The sequence below is a fragment of the Theobroma umbraticum genome, unplaced genomic scaffold (genome assembly GCF_002168275.2).
Source record: "Theobroma umbraticum cultivar Fairchild unplaced genomic scaffold, ASM216827v3 scaffold_95.0, whole genome shotgun sequence".
Classification (NCBI taxonomy): Eukaryota; Viridiplantae; Streptophyta; class Magnoliopsida; order Malvales; family Malvaceae; genus Theobroma; species Theobroma umbraticum.
Genome location: NW_018397257.1, coordinates 8,410,251 through 8,425,507, shown reverse-complemented (window position 1 = coordinate 8,425,507; position 15,257 = coordinate 8,410,251). Strand labels below are relative to the sequence as shown.

Here is a 15,257-nt window from a genome sequence, read left to right as displayed (position 1 = left end):
AAGGATTAAAATCTTCAATCTGTATCTTCGCATTAAAAGTAGATCTCCATTGAGAACTATTATTTATTTGAGCTTTTATCTAAATATTGTGAAACAATACAGGTTACAGCAAGAACAAGACTTTCCGCCATTGAGAAATCTGTGTAAATCATGAAATCCAACATTGTTATTTAACAATCTCTCCCTCAAGGCTCAAATTCGGATGTTACTTTTCATTCATACATTTTGGCAGGTCAAACACACACTAATAATATACATACAAACTCCAATTTCACGTATTGGCAACGGATGGAAGTCCCTTTTCAAGCCACATAATAGATACTGTGGGTATATATTGACATTTTCCAGGCCAATGTCAAGGCCTGGATTGGATCAACCAGAGCTTTTAAGTAGAAGTTAAGAACCACGAATGTCACTGTTTTCTGCCAGGATGTTGTCCAGTAATGATTCACACGCATCTTCAAGTAAGTCTAAAACCTGCTATGGTAACAGAACTCATTAGCTTTGCCATGCCAATTTATATGCAGAACACAATTGCCATAACATGCCGAACAAAATCAAAACATGCGAGGCTCGGTCGAATGTAACTAAAAGATACACTACCCAATTTTGTTTGAGCTCATCAAGAACTTTAGAGTACAAAGACCTATATCCCATTTCAACCAGTAATCCAGCATAATAGGAAATAGGGGGAAATTCCTTTTTTTTTTCCAAATAAAAGGTTGGTTGTCATAAAAGGATGAATGCACCAAAACAAGGGGAGTTGAAATGAGTTGATTACACAGATTGGAGAAACATGTCTTCTTTACCGAGAGAGACATGTGTTAGACAACTGGAGGTAACATTACTAGGTGACAAGATGAAGGCAATATTAAAAATGTTATATCACACAGAAAACTAGTACTTGTTCCAGCAGAGAAGATTGTCAAAACTCCTATGAAGCAAATTGATGCCGAATACACTGTGTAGGGAGTTCAAGGGCATAATTGAATATTTGATAACAAAGAACAGAGAATAATGTGTTAAACAAAAGGAGCAACATAATAAGGTGGCTGTAGCACAAAGACTAGTACTTACTGCAGCAGAAAGTCAGTAAAAGCCATAGAGCACATCCTGATGTATACAAGAGTTCAAGGATGACAAGAAAGAAAAAGGAACCAAGGCAGGAAGCTTTCTAACTTCAAAAGATAAAACCATGAATCAACTGTATTTTATCAGACTGAAGCACCAAATGCTACTACATCTTTCAAACACAATGACCCATATGCAGCATTCAGCAAGCTCATTTTGGTTGACATTTTTAGTATAACAAATTAGGTTTTCCTGCTTATCAAATAGATTACTATGTGGGGCATGCCAGGAGATGGCATAATTTTTATAGATCCAGCACATTAACCTCTTTTCCTCCTTGCATTGAACAAAGTTGTAATCACAACCATTGCAACCCTCAGCACTGCCATACCAAGCCATCACTATTACCACCGCCACCAATATTCAAATCTTGCCACCACAGCACCAGTTCTTCCTCGCAGTTTCTCCCCCTAATATTCTCAATTTGGAAATATTGGTTTTGTAGGCCCAAGAGAATGTCAATTTCTTCTATAAGCTTCCCTACCCAACATAAATGTTAAACATTTTCCCCCTTTTCCATCATTCCTTTCCATCTTTCCACTTTTCTTTCCTACTAAGCATAGCCTAAATTTTAAGCCATAAACGAGTCCTTGGGTAATGAAAATTAGGCCACAATTTTAAATGGATCTAGTAGTTTCTAAAACTTTCAAGGCTTTATGTCTTAGCCCTAGATAAAAGTTTGGGACATATAACCCATTATTACAAAATGTAATTAAAACACAAAACTCACACCTAACAAAAAAGAAGTGTGAGAAGATACTTTTTCCCCCTTGTTTTTAAGGTGAACTTCGCATTGACATTGCACGTCCCTCATTTATTATTCCTTCCTCCTTGCTTCTTTCTTCCTCACAATAAGATGCTGCTTCTCTCTCCCGGGGTTTGACTATCATTTGCAGATTGAATTTGAATTTCCAAGTTGGTTTTGGTTTATTAAACACAAAGGTCCAATAGTTGTAAGAACACTGGTTGGAAAATTGGCCAAAATTTTCCATTACCCAAACGAATATTTGTATATGGCTGTCAATTTTATGCCATGCTTAGTAAGAAAGATAAGTGAGAAAATAAAGAGGGTGGGTGGAAGAGAGGGAACAAAATGTTTCTCCTTTAATCCAGAACCAAAATCTTTGAAAATTCATCCCAATACTGGAGGTAGAATTAACAAACAAAACCTAGGCCAGAGAAAATTAAATAAAACAAAGAAAAGAAGTGGGAGAAGACCTTTTTAGACAGAACTTCCCCTTTCCTCCCTCATATCTTCCATTCTTCCTTCCTCATCTTCTTTCAAAATCACAAAACATCTGCATGCTCTCTCTATCTCTCCCTCCCTTCCTTCCAGAAGAAGAATAAGAAGAAAGTTTTGTGCAGAACTTCCCATGTTCTCCCTTGTTTCTTATCCTTTCATCCTTTTCTACCTCACCACACCCACATGCTTCCTCCCTCCCTCCCTGCCCAAAACAAAGCCCTCTGACCTAAACAGCTCATGGTTCAACAAAGTCCATGAAACATTCCCCTGATTCCAAAACTATGCAATGGGAAACTTATTAACTGATTCCCATGTCAAGTTTAGAAATCCACCTTTAAAAATGAAAATCCTCATACTTTACCTTCTCAAAACCTTGCGGTCCGCCATAGTATGGATCTGGGACTTCTGTTTCATCATGTTTCTTACAATAAGAGCACATCAGTCTAACCTGCATAATTAGTACAAACTTCACTGTCAAAAACCACACAATAGACAAATCTTCACCCTAAATATTCTACCAACCTTTTTATGTGCATCAGCAGGAAGTGTCTCTCTAAATTTCCACCTATTGAAAGCCTTCAATATATCCTCTGCATGAAACAAAGAAAACTAATAATGTGCGATGTTTAATACTATTCAGTACATTTACCTAAAGCTGGACAATCAAAAGTGACAGAGCACCAACAAGTTCAATTAAATTAATAAGACATCCGGAAAGCTAAATTAAACAGGCAACCCATGAATAGTACCTCTATTTTGCTTGTCCATTGCAAGAATAAGATCAAAATCTCTAAAGTCAGATGGCCGGATTGGCCTTGAAATAGACGTTATCTCAATACCACGCCTTTTTGAGGCTGCCCTCATTCTTGGGTCTGACAAATTTCCCTTCACAAACAACAAAGTGACTAATCAAATTTTTTTTAAAAAATCCCATTTTCCCCTCTGTATAAGCCATTGGTTGCTGACAATCAAAAGATTAGAAGGCCAAAAAGAAAACGGCCTATAATTTCATTATTCACATTGCTTGGAATCCTAGAAAAGATCAATATTTATCATCATCATTTAAATTCCTTGGTATCCCAGAAAGCTTCAATCTTAACTTATACTGACCTATTACCAAAATCATAATCAAAACAGGCAGATATTTTTCCATACATAATGTAAAAAAGTCACTCCAAAATACCATTTTTATTTGCATATCTAAAGTGTATATACCTCATGGTAATTAATGGTGCCAGCAGAGTCAATGTTAAACTTGGAGTCAAGGCCTTTCTTTTTGACAATATCTCTAAAGACACCTTCAGCAGCTGGACTCCTGCAGATGTTGCCTAAGCAAACAAACAGAACAGAGAAAGGTTTGGTCTCAGTGGCAGCCCCCGCGGATGGTTCTGAAGAGGCCATTGATGCTTTTACCAGTGACCCAAAAGCAGGAGAAATACTGGGGTCTTGGTGGGGATATGAAGGGGATTTTGGGTTTTGGAGAGTTGGGTATTTGGTTGATGGAAAGAGCGGAATAAAACATGAGGTTTTAGGAGACAGCAAATCAGAGTGGTGGCAGAATGGTAAATATGGAGGGACTGTGGATGACGATGGTCTAGTGGTGGCATTGTTCAGAGATGGCCTCATAACTTTCCGCAAGCGTGGAGGTGTTGGGAGCAAAAGGCATTTTGTTGGAACTGGATTGGCTCTTATAAGAGTTGGGGCTATGGTCGAACTGAAAGTAAAGTAATAATAAGATAGATATTTGAAAAACAAAAAAGAGATTATGGATATTGGTTTAATGGATTGGACTTACAGCAATGGGTTGGGTTCATACCTTCATGGAGGTGTTTGAATGTACATTCCCAGGTGAGAGAATTTGGTTTAGACCGTTAAGACAGTGTCCTAAAGCTGGTTGGACAGGCAGCTTGAGCTTGCTTAGCTTTAATTTTTGAAAGAGAATCGAGCTACAGAAGCTAGTAAAGATCAGGGTAAGTGCCATAAAACTACAGAACCTAACAATTGTGAGACCCGCGCCCATGGTAAATGTTGAAATATTTGGTCTATCCATGAAGCTCACTACCATATAAATTATTCAACAGTATATCATTACCAAAAGGATATCATTTTTTACAAAGAGTGAAAACGAAAATGCCGTTTGATGCAATTTCCCATGTGGCTGTCATACCTTCTTGTGGAGAAATGAAGATCATTACCTTTTCACACCTTTGGTTGAAGTAAATCAACAGACAACTTGTGAAATCGATGAATTATGAATATGCAAGTATTCCATACAGCATTCAGTTTAAATATAGTGGTGCTCAAGCTTGAATGCTATGAAAATCAAGAATCAAGATGCTGCTGCACTTTCTCAAGACTCAACTAGCTCTACCCGTATATTTATATCATAATAACTTGCCGCCAATTTTCTGAATTACATTTACACTATATATGCTATATATATATATGTATCAGTTACAACAGGATCAGAAACCTCAATGTTGAAAAGAGAACCAAAACATCTTCCTTTGCCCACATCAGAAAAGCTATAGCTAAAACATATCAAACTCCATATGGTCTTCTGTGCCCTGCAATTCTTCGCCCCTGGAGCTGTCTTTTTTCTGCAAAGCTGCGGTTGGCACACAGATACCAGTGTCAAAAAACCTTGGCATCTCAGGTGGTGTTGCACAACGTATCAGAGCCCAATTCAAGCCTTCAAAAAAAGGATGCTGTTTGATCTCTGCAGCTCCTTTCACTGATCCTAATCGATTCTCAGGTTCCTTAACTAAAAGCCCTCTGATCAAATCTCTTGCATGAAAACTAACTATAGGGCTACTAGGAAACCTAAGGCTATGGGACACCACATTGGATAGTGTTTCATCATTTCCTGTGCCCTTGAAAGGCGTTTTACCATACATAAGCTCAAACAGAAAGATTCCAAACGTCCACCAATCAACAGCATTCCCATGACCCTCACCCTTGATGATTTCTGGAGCAAGGTATTCATGCGTTCCAACAAATGAGTTTGACCGGGCACTAGTTGGCTCCACTACAAGCTGTGGCATGGGGCTAATCTGAGTAGCTAGGTCAGACTTTATCTTCCTTGACTTGGAAGCAAGCGATAAAAGCCTGGGAGTGAAGCATGGGACTTGAAAGGATGGATTGAGGCAGAAAGGCTCAATACAGCTAGATTCAGAGCACGGACTTGACATCTTCTCTGCAGGCTCAGTAACAGGTGAAGCCGATTTAAGAAGCACTGGATTAACAGCACATCTGAGTGACAAGTCAAAATCTGTAAGCATGATGTGACCATCTTCTCTAACCAAGATATTTTCTGGTTTTAGATCTCGATATACAACACCAAGCATGTGTAGGTACTCCAATGCAAGGAGGACTTCAGCAACATAAAACCTGCATACATGAAAGCATGAGTTAAAGACATCAGAAAAATAAGCTGATAAGAAACTGTGGATGAATAAAGCATCCAGAAATTCTTCAATTTTATACAACTAAATATAGACAAATTGGTCCTCTCTTTGCGTTGAAGTCGTCAATCAGGTCCAATTAGAAAGATAAAAAGCAAAGGCATAGGAACAAAGCAAATGGAATTCAACACCTGCTCAAAGCACACAATTCTAATGAACTCAGTGCTGATCACAGCATCAAAACTATCAAAGTATATTGCACCTTCCACCACATCCCGCCTAAATTTGGCCATTGCAAGGCCGAAAAAGACCACAATAATGTTCATTCACATCTAATTCCAATATACTCACAGATATCAATTTAATTATATTTAAAACCTCTTATATCTATTGTTATGAATTTGACTTCAAGCTCCATAACTTGCACGATCTTTTGAGGGACATCGAAAACAAGAAAATGGCTCCGCATAAACATTAAACCAATATAAAGGAATCTCAAGTTGAGAATTATAATTAAGATTTTACTCCCTATAAATTACTATCACTTTAAATGTATAATGTTTTCACTTGAGTGGAACATTTCTTTCCTTTCCTGTGGTACATGAGTTCTCATGATGGCAATTGCCAATTAACAATCATCCTAAGATATCAATGCAGTCTGACAATCATTTCTTGCATTTTTTCCTTCTCCTTCTAGGTTGTGACTCCTTAAACATGAAAGGTAAATTTATGCTGAAATTACAAACAACTAATGATGAGAAGAATGAGGACTAAGATAAATGGATCTATTTCAGACAAAACAACAACAGTATTTTCTCTTCTCTATTTTACCATAGGGTTAATCACACATTGGATATCCAAACTATAGTCAAAATCTCAATTTGGTACCTAAAATTTAGAAATTCACAAAACTTTGCTTCCATCCATCAGTTTGCTCATGATACTTAAAACTGTTAGTTTCATGGTGATGTGCTCAAAACATCAAATATAATTATGACATGTGGCATGTTGATGTGGTATTTTCAGACACATAGCATCTTTTTATTGGTTGCTTTTGGACACATCATCCATTTGAATAATGGTATTGTCTCGTGTGCAAAATGATGGACGGAAGCAAAGTTTGAGTACCTAATTACGAAATTCTAAACTTTAGGTACCAAATCGAGAATTTGATTATAATTCAAGTAACAAATGTGTAATTAATACTTTCCCATATGTCCTGTTAGTCGTACAGAATCAGAAATAGATAAAATTAAAAACAAGGTAAAATAAACACCACAAATTGTCCACCAAAACTAAAAGCATATCTGAACATCATTAAGAGATAGATTTTACCTTGCTGCTTGTTCCGAAAAACTCCTGCCAGGTTGCTTCTGTCGCAACACATGCAAATCTCCACCTGGACAATACTCCATAACCAAGCAAGAAAGTTTTTCTGTAGCAAAATAGGCATATAGAGTAGGAAGAAAAGGATGATCCAGCATTTGCATTATCTCCTTTTCTGTTTGTGCCCTAGGCATCTTCTTGCGGCTCAACAAAAAATCATTGTCCATCACCTTCAAAGCAAATAAGCAGTTTGTACCAGTTAGCTCAGCAAGATAAACAGTCCCAATGTCCCCACAACCAAGCTTCTTGAGGAGCTTGAAGTGCCTCAAACTCAAGCTTCCATGCTGCTTCTGAACAGTGCGAATAGCTTCCCACCTCAAATCTTTTGACATGTGAGGTCTGCTACCAGTTCGACTAGATCCACTCATATTGCTTTCTTCACTAGTGGTTGTGCTACTACTATACTCCCCAATGCTACTTTTCGAGCTCTGGGAAAACTCACCCTTTTCCCTTGATCTTGATCTGTCATCAGCTTTGGTCAACATGGCTTTGGATTTGTTATTACAGTTTGAACTCAAAGTTGATTTGGAGCTTGCACCCACAGTGCTTGAGTTAACTTCAATGCTGCGATTTGTAATGCTGGAAACAGGAGAAACTTTCATACTTTCTTTCCTTCCATTGTCTGAAGCATGTTTCTGTGTTTGGCTATCTGAATAACTAGTACTAGGACCAAGATCATTGCTGACACAACCATTACAGGAATTGGAACTGCTGACAGCAGAAGTTGATTCGTGCTTTGCTTTCTTCCTCATAAAGCTCTTGTTCCTAAACACTGGCTTGATTAGACGAGGAGTTTCGCAAACAGATTTCACCTTACCAGCAGCACTAGAAACGGACAGAGAAGATTCAGCATGCAACTTGCCCTTTGGCTCCTTATCAGGCACAGGAGTTTCAACACAAACCTGGATTGAGGAAGAACCAATTTCCACATCCTCGGCAGCATGATTAACAGAAGAAGAATCTATAGAATTTAGTTTTTTGAGTTCTGCTTTTGATACTTCACTTTCAGACTCAGTGACCAAAGGAACAATCTGATCTGGGGACGGTAATCTGGTGATTATTGCCTTTTCTGCTGTTGCACTATCTGAAAGATTGGAATTTTGGTTGAAAATCTCCTTGTTTGGCACTGGCAAAGATTCAGGCATCTTGTCAGAAGAATTGGATGTAATCTTTTCAGGAACAAGGGAGATTTCCACTACATTCCCTTTACCCTCATTTAGTGGAATGCCAGATCCATTTGCTTCAACTACCACTGCCCTGTACAACCTTTTGATAGTTCCTGCTTCTGACACCCCTGAAGAACCAGCTGGCTTTGATAGCCGCTTCTTCATAGCAGCCATCTCTGATGCCTGAGAGATGCACAACCCCCTAAGTGCTTGCTTCAAACTCACAGGTTCAGAAATCCCAATCCCTGAAGCTTGAGAAGAACCAACTCTAACTGGTCTTTTCATGGCACTCTTTCGTAAAGCATCTCTACCAATTTCGCTTGAGAAACCAGAAACCCTAGAAGATGTCCTAATGTCGATTGCTTCAAAAAGACGATTAATATCATCCTCTATAGAATACTTATTTCCTGATTTTGGCATACAGTGGTTCTTAGCATGGTCACTCATTTTCAATTCAGCATCTAATTCATCAGTGGATTCAACAATTTCAGAAGTACTAGGTACAAAATCCATCTTTTCTGCGATTCAACTCAAAGATTACACAAGACAGATATGGCTTTGCAAACTTACTCTAACCCATTTCTGAAGAAGTATTTCGGAGATAGAGTAGAGCTGAGCAATACGACAACCCCACATATCGCCCCAGATTATTTAGGAACATACTGGTTCTCAAATTCGAATGGCCAGTCAAACCCCACTTTTTAATTTCAAACAAAGCATTCAAAACCCTGCACAATTTCAAAAAGGACGTGAATGATCCAACACTCACTCCCTTTTGCACTAAAAGCAATTAAGGAAATGACTAAACTTCATCAAACGAATTAAGTTATAAGTACTATCAAGGTTCATGTTCTTCTTTGAAATTAAAGACCCATAAGACCTACTGAAAATTTTGTAGAATACATTAAAAGCCATACAACAACTGACTTTATATCATCAATTAAATTCTATTGGTAGCCCAAAAAGAGAACAAACTCTTAACTTTGAGTTCCAACTAAAACTCAAACCCCCATCAAGGCTTTCGCTTAATGAGCACAACCCACCAACCACGTGCTGAACAACAATTTGTTCATACCTAAAAGGAGCATAAACACTTAAGCTTTTAAACCTCTAAAAAAAAAAAGCATAACTTTACAGAATCAAATAACTTTACCTCCTCAAAACTAGCAAGAGCAAAAAAACCCAGACGCAAAAAATTCTAAAAGCATTAAAAATTATTTTCATGGCAGATGAATTTCCATCAAAAAGTAAAGCACAGTAACAGTTCAACTCAAAAATCCCAAAACAGAAAAGTTTAAATAAATTTAAACAAAAAAACAGAGAATGTTCAAAAGGGTACCTATGAAACTGGGAAATACGTAGAACCCAAAAAAGAGTTGGCTTTGAAGATACCAAATAAAAAGAAAACGAGAGAAAGGGAGAAAATTTTGGGCAGCTAGGGAAAGAGAAGTGGTATAATTAGGGTTAGTAGAGAGGAGGGAAAGAGAAAGGAAAGAAGAGAAAATTGTGAATTGAGTGAATGAAGAGAGAGAGAAAGAGAGGGCGAGGGGGAAAAGAAAGGAAAAGTTGGATATGCAAATCACGAGAAGTTTCCCTTCTTCCACTACTAGACTACTGCTGCTCTACTGTTTCTTTTCCTCTGTAATGGCGGAAAAATAAAAATACTTTGTGTTATAAGTACCAAAAATTCTGATTGTAACTTACATTATTACTGATCTAAAAGAAAAGAGAAAACATTAAACAAAGCCTCCAATTGGAAAGAAATTGTGACATGAACAACTTTTATTACCAATAGTAGCTTTCTTGCTTTTCTTTAGCCTTAATTCAAATTTGTTGATAATAGTTTAAGCTTAGTTTAGCATTGTAATGGTGATTAAGAAGAAGAAAAAAGGAAAAAAAATCCAAATAATGAAAATTGAAAAAAATAGTGACCATGAATGTATTCCCATCTGTACATCAAATCAACTATACAAATATAAAAAAAAAAACAAGACAACATTGTGCATGAAATCCAAAGTGTACGAGCAAATACAGGTCTGGTTCGGTGATTGCACTTTGATTCAGAAGAAGCATGATTGTCCCCCTACGAGGCTAAGAGACAAAGCACGTCAAAAATATGCAAAATCAATCAAAACTCCTTCACTCCTTGTCCTTTGAACAATGGGTATAGTCAAAGCTGATGCAGAGGTTTTATAATTTTCTTTTTTCACTTTTCCATATAAAGTTGAATTGTTATCTACCAGTGCCAACCACTTTTTCATTTCAAACCCATATATCATGTTATTATACTGTTTGCATGAAGTTTCCTTTTGTCCATTTTCTTTTTTTGTATGTGAGTAATAATTTGGAAAAAAACATATGTTGTTCCAACTGTTTAATTAGAGTCCATATATTGAAAATTACTTTTCCTTTTATCGAGATAATATCAAAACAAATAGTAAAATAAAACTTTAAATTCATAATAATTTACGTCAAAACAAACCATTTTATTAATTAAATTAAGTTATTGTAGATGATTATTCGGTGTTTTTAGCCAACTTTTGAGTAATAAGGGTAATTGCCTAGACCATTTAGGTCAAGGGTTATACTTGTGTTGACAAATTGAAATTTTCTTCTTTTTTGATTTTTTATTTTGAATAAATAACAAATCAAAATTTTCATTCAAAAGAAATGTGAAAATTTACTAAGTGTTTTCATAATAATTTGTCATGTCTTTAAATTATTTTTTCAAAATAATTTAAAATTTTATAAATAATTACGTCTAAATATTTGATTCATTGATTAACGTATAATCTCATATCTAAAAAATAAGATCAAAATCCTTTTGTTTCAATTAAAAACAAAAAGCTGAAACTTAATATGTTGGTAAAAGAAGTTATGGCAAAGTTTAGGAAGTTTTAATTCCAGGGCCATGGCAATAATGGACATAACTTGAGTTAGGACTTGGCCTTGGGTCTTTGGATACATAAAGAGATACCAAAGACCAAGGCCCCCTTTTTCATGATGTTCGGTCATACATATCGGCATATGGTCCTAGACCCATTCATTAAACCTTGGCGGCCCTTTAAAAGGTGTGGTTTATACATGTAATAGTAGAAACCTAGAATATAGTATGTTAATAACCTTTTTTGTCTCTATGCATTATATACTCTAAAAAAAATCATTAATTTTGTATTAAATAATAATTAAGAATATGTTTTGGATCACGTGATATAAAAATCCATCTGTGTGGGCTTTTAATTATTTTTTTATATGAAAATTTTAACGACTTAGCTATAATCAGCCTCATTAGATTCTTTTTAGTGCTATGACTTCAAAATCAACCACTGTTTCACATTTGACAGTAAAATTCTCCTTTTCTTGCACTTTTCGAGGTGTTATATTTTATTATAATAAACAAAAAGTTGATGAAAATTAAGTGAAGGACATGTGAGTGGGAAAAGGTTAAAGGGGATCACAAGAAAATTTGTCATGGATTGGTGCTCGACCAAATGCATTACGTTTGGAGGCAATGATACTTTACAATGAAAAGGACTTTGATTATCTTCTAATAATGATAACACCACCACCACTACCACCACCACCACCACAACAACAACAACAGCAAATTAAAAAAACAAAAAAGGAAAAGAAAAGGAAAGGAGAATGTTGCTTTGGATGGAGATTTAAAACGTAAATTCAAGTGTGGGTTTCTCTTGCTTTTACTCCTTTGGTAGATAAGTCTTGTTGTTTTAACCATCATCATGGAACTTTGACGGATGATCAAGCCAAGAATATATTGGTTTTATGTGGTTTGAATGGGCGGCAATTTCTTTAAATGGTGGTTTCCCAAATGTTTTGGGTTTTTGGCCATGTACCTCCAACTATCATGTGATGATTGCTTTTTAGGTATAAAGAAGATGAAGAACAAATCATCAGTCTGTCTCTTTGATGGAGGATCAACCGAAAAATCTAGTGAAATGTTGAATTCTTATGAGGAGATTGAACAAGAGTTCATGTTCGGAAAAAGATGACTTAATTTGGATCACTCATGCTGCTGATGGGGCATCAAATAGATTAAGATCCAAGTTCAATGTTTGGCCTAGAAGAGATTACCAGTAAAAGAACTTATTGCCCCAACTTTCAGGTTCCCACCTGAACCGTTCCTTCATTAAGTTGGTTTCATTTTTGGGGTGGGAACACACTTGCATGACAAGCAATTGCAACGATAACTACATTATCAAATTAATTAAGTCAGGTTGAGAGAGCCAACTCCCTGCAGCATTAATCCAATAATTAAGGCTGCTTGCTTCAGATCGGATAACATTCACCTCCTCATATAGTATTATATATCAGCTTATTATAGGCTTTGATTATGTGTTTAAATACTTCCTTAAATAAACCGTCAAGCTAGGTATCCCAAATCAACCATACCATATACATATGACTTGCAGTTACTGGTTGAACCTTTAGCCTATACTTCAATCTCGCTAATCTTCTAGAGAACATGCACTTGCAGGAAGTGTGGTGGAATACATGAGCTAAACACTGTGTAGGAGGCAAGGAGGAAAGGAAGGAAAAATTACGTACTTCAATTCTTTCCATCATTTCCTTCCTTCCTACTAAACATGGTGTGGTGTAAGTTCTCTATTATCTCTCTCGCTCCCGTGTTTGACAGAAACCAATGGATCACCAGAATTCAGTCAGTGTGATCAAATTAACATGTAGGTGGAGTTTGAAAAGTAAACTTCTTTGATGATCGTTACCCTTTTATCCTTACGCGTCACCATAAACTCTACCTGCATTTTTAGATAATTAAGTCTGAGCTTGAGTTATAGAGGACCCAAAGATTGAAAGCCTGCCTCTACATAAGGGGAGAAGCCCTCCTTCACTCAATTTCTCTTGGTTTTAATCATAGCAGCACACCTGAACTGTTAGTAACTCAGATACCGTCCTATATCAGTTGACCCGGGACTTCAAAAAAGGAAAAAGAAAAAAAAAAAACCATAGCTAACAGTAATGCGCTGAGGAGCACACATTTCGTTGTTAAGATGACTAACAACCAGAAAGCATAAACTTTAAATTCCATGTTGCATGACAGCAAGATGGAAGGGCCCTTTTGATACAATGACAAATGTGCTATCTTTCTTCTTCTTGGTTTTACGAGTAGTGTTGGTATTCGACACGTTAATTACTCGTCAATTACAGATATCTGATCGCTTATCCATACGTTAAATCCGATTACTTATCACGGGTCATTTTCATACACAAACATGAATGAAAACAATAGGGAAACCTCTGCTATAAATGCTGGGAAAATATTCCTGAGGGCAAGATAAGCCGAGCAGATCAATCAAAGTATTAATTCGACATGGACTATTCAAGCTTTTCAATCCACAACTGAGCTCTTTGTCCTGGTATGTTTGTACTAATCATACAGTCTACCCCGCTTTGATGTGAAACATGCTAGGTCTGCAGGTGATTGTAATCAAGGAGTGCTGGTGGTGGTGTGAATAGTGTGGCTGTCGCTTCCAAATCAGAAAAAAACATTAAAAAATAAATAAAAAGGGTGAACATGTTAATTAGTAATAATAGTGAAGAGGATGCTTATCAGACTATCAGTACATATATCTCTATCGCAGTCAACAACTCGCTATTAGTGGTGCTGGTGGTAGCGGTGAATAAGCAGATAATCAAGAAATAGCTTTCTAGAAGACTGTCCTTGTCGGTACATTGATGCTACATTTATATACAATTTATGGACAAGCAAGTTTGCTAAAAAATTGTTTAATTAAGAAGCTTCCATTTATAGATGGTAATTACACTATTTTTATATCTTTTAATAGTAATTAACATGAAGAAGAAAATGCATAATTTTTTTTTGATTGAGGGAATGGGGATTAGACGATTAATTGGGTAGGTGAGTTTAGTTATTGACATTCTAAAAGAAGTTATTTATTACTAACACAATATCTCAGTTTGTAATCCCAGTGAAATTAATGAATGGTTGTAATTCACCTCATAAATTGGTGAGCAAGGCAGAAGTGGAAAAGTACAGTGGGGGAACAAAGGATTAGTTGAAGGTAGTAAAGGTTCCATACGATTGAAAAGGAAAAGGAAGGTGAAAGATATAATTTGCACGACGGTGACGCTACCTCTCACTTAATTTCTGTAGCAAAACCATAACCCAATTACACAATTATTAACTTGAAATTTATGAAATTTGTGATTGATCATATAAAAATTTGTTAATATTTTTATTAGCCTTACACCCAATTACACAATTATTATTCTATTCAATTTGTGGAAGGGAAAGGGAAAGAAAACATTTTCTCAATTGAAATTAACAATTTAGAACAAGATAAGGAGAATTGAACTGAACTCTCTTTTTTTTTTCATATTCCTATTTTCTATCTTTTGTACTTGAAAAAATGATTTTATTATAATGAAATTAATTAATTAGTACAAGTTTTTAATTCCAAGTTTAGATATTGAATATTGACTGAGGACCTAACTTAAAAAACCATAAATTCCTAATTATAGTCCCTAAAATAGGGCTGTCTATACAACTAAGCTTCACGCTCGCAGCCAATCATGATAATTTGGGACATAAATCCAGCATTAATCTCATCCTTTCTCGATTTTCTTTCCTTTTTTATTCATTATTTTCCGGGAGGCAAAAAAGAAATTACTTAAAAAAATTAAAGGTTTTTTAATTTCTGTCAAAAAATTATTTCTGAAAAAAGAAATACAGTTTATTGACTTTGACCTATTTATTTGATCCCCAAACGGTGCCTTTAGGAGGGCCCCCATTTCGGGAGGAGGCAGCGAATCAAGATCCAACCTTTAATCTGGGCCCCTTATCAACCCAATTCCCAAGTCCAAACCCGACCCATCAGCCCTTCAAATATCAAACACAGTCCTCTGTCTTTCTCTCACTCACTTCAT

The 15,257-nt window shown here is 36.2% G+C and overlaps 2 protein-coding genes across 3 annotated transcripts; both read right to left on the bottom strand.

Moving 5' to 3' along the window:
- Positions 1-26: 26 nt before the first annotated feature.
- Positions 27-4,082, bottom strand: LOC110411894 (protein-tyrosine phosphatase). Its single transcript, XM_021422252.2, has 5 exons — positions 3,590-4,082; positions 3,124-3,259; positions 2,897-2,964; positions 2,736-2,822; positions 27-477 (listed from the first exon to the last, which is right to left on the bottom strand). Exons 1-5 carry the CDS (start codon positions 3,998-4,000, stop codon positions 397-399), a joined length of 783 nt encoding a protein of 260 aa, XP_021277927.1. The 5' UTR covers positions 4,001-4,082; the 3' UTR covers positions 27-396.
- Positions 4,083-4,691: 609 nt separating this feature from the next.
- LOC110411890 (serine/threonine-protein kinase D6PK-like) lies at positions 4,692-10,540 on the bottom strand. Of its 2 annotated transcripts, none has more exons than XM_021422249.2 (3): positions 10,363-10,540; positions 7,114-9,058; positions 4,692-5,764 (listed from the first exon to the last, which is right to left on the bottom strand). In XM_021422249.2, the coding sequence occupies exons 2-3, from the start codon at positions 8,841-8,843 to the stop codon at positions 4,906-4,908; spliced, it is 2,589 nt and encodes an 862-aa protein (XP_021277924.1). In that variant the 5' UTR covers positions 8,844-9,058; positions 10,363-10,540; the 3' UTR covers positions 4,692-4,905. The 2 variants fall into 2 exon arrangements, with proteins under 2 accessions (XP_021277924.1, XP_021277923.1); XM_021422248.2 differs by lacking the exon at positions 10,363-10,540 and adding an exon at positions 9,670-10,279.
- Between the last annotated feature and the right edge of the window lie 4,717 nt (positions 10,541-15,257).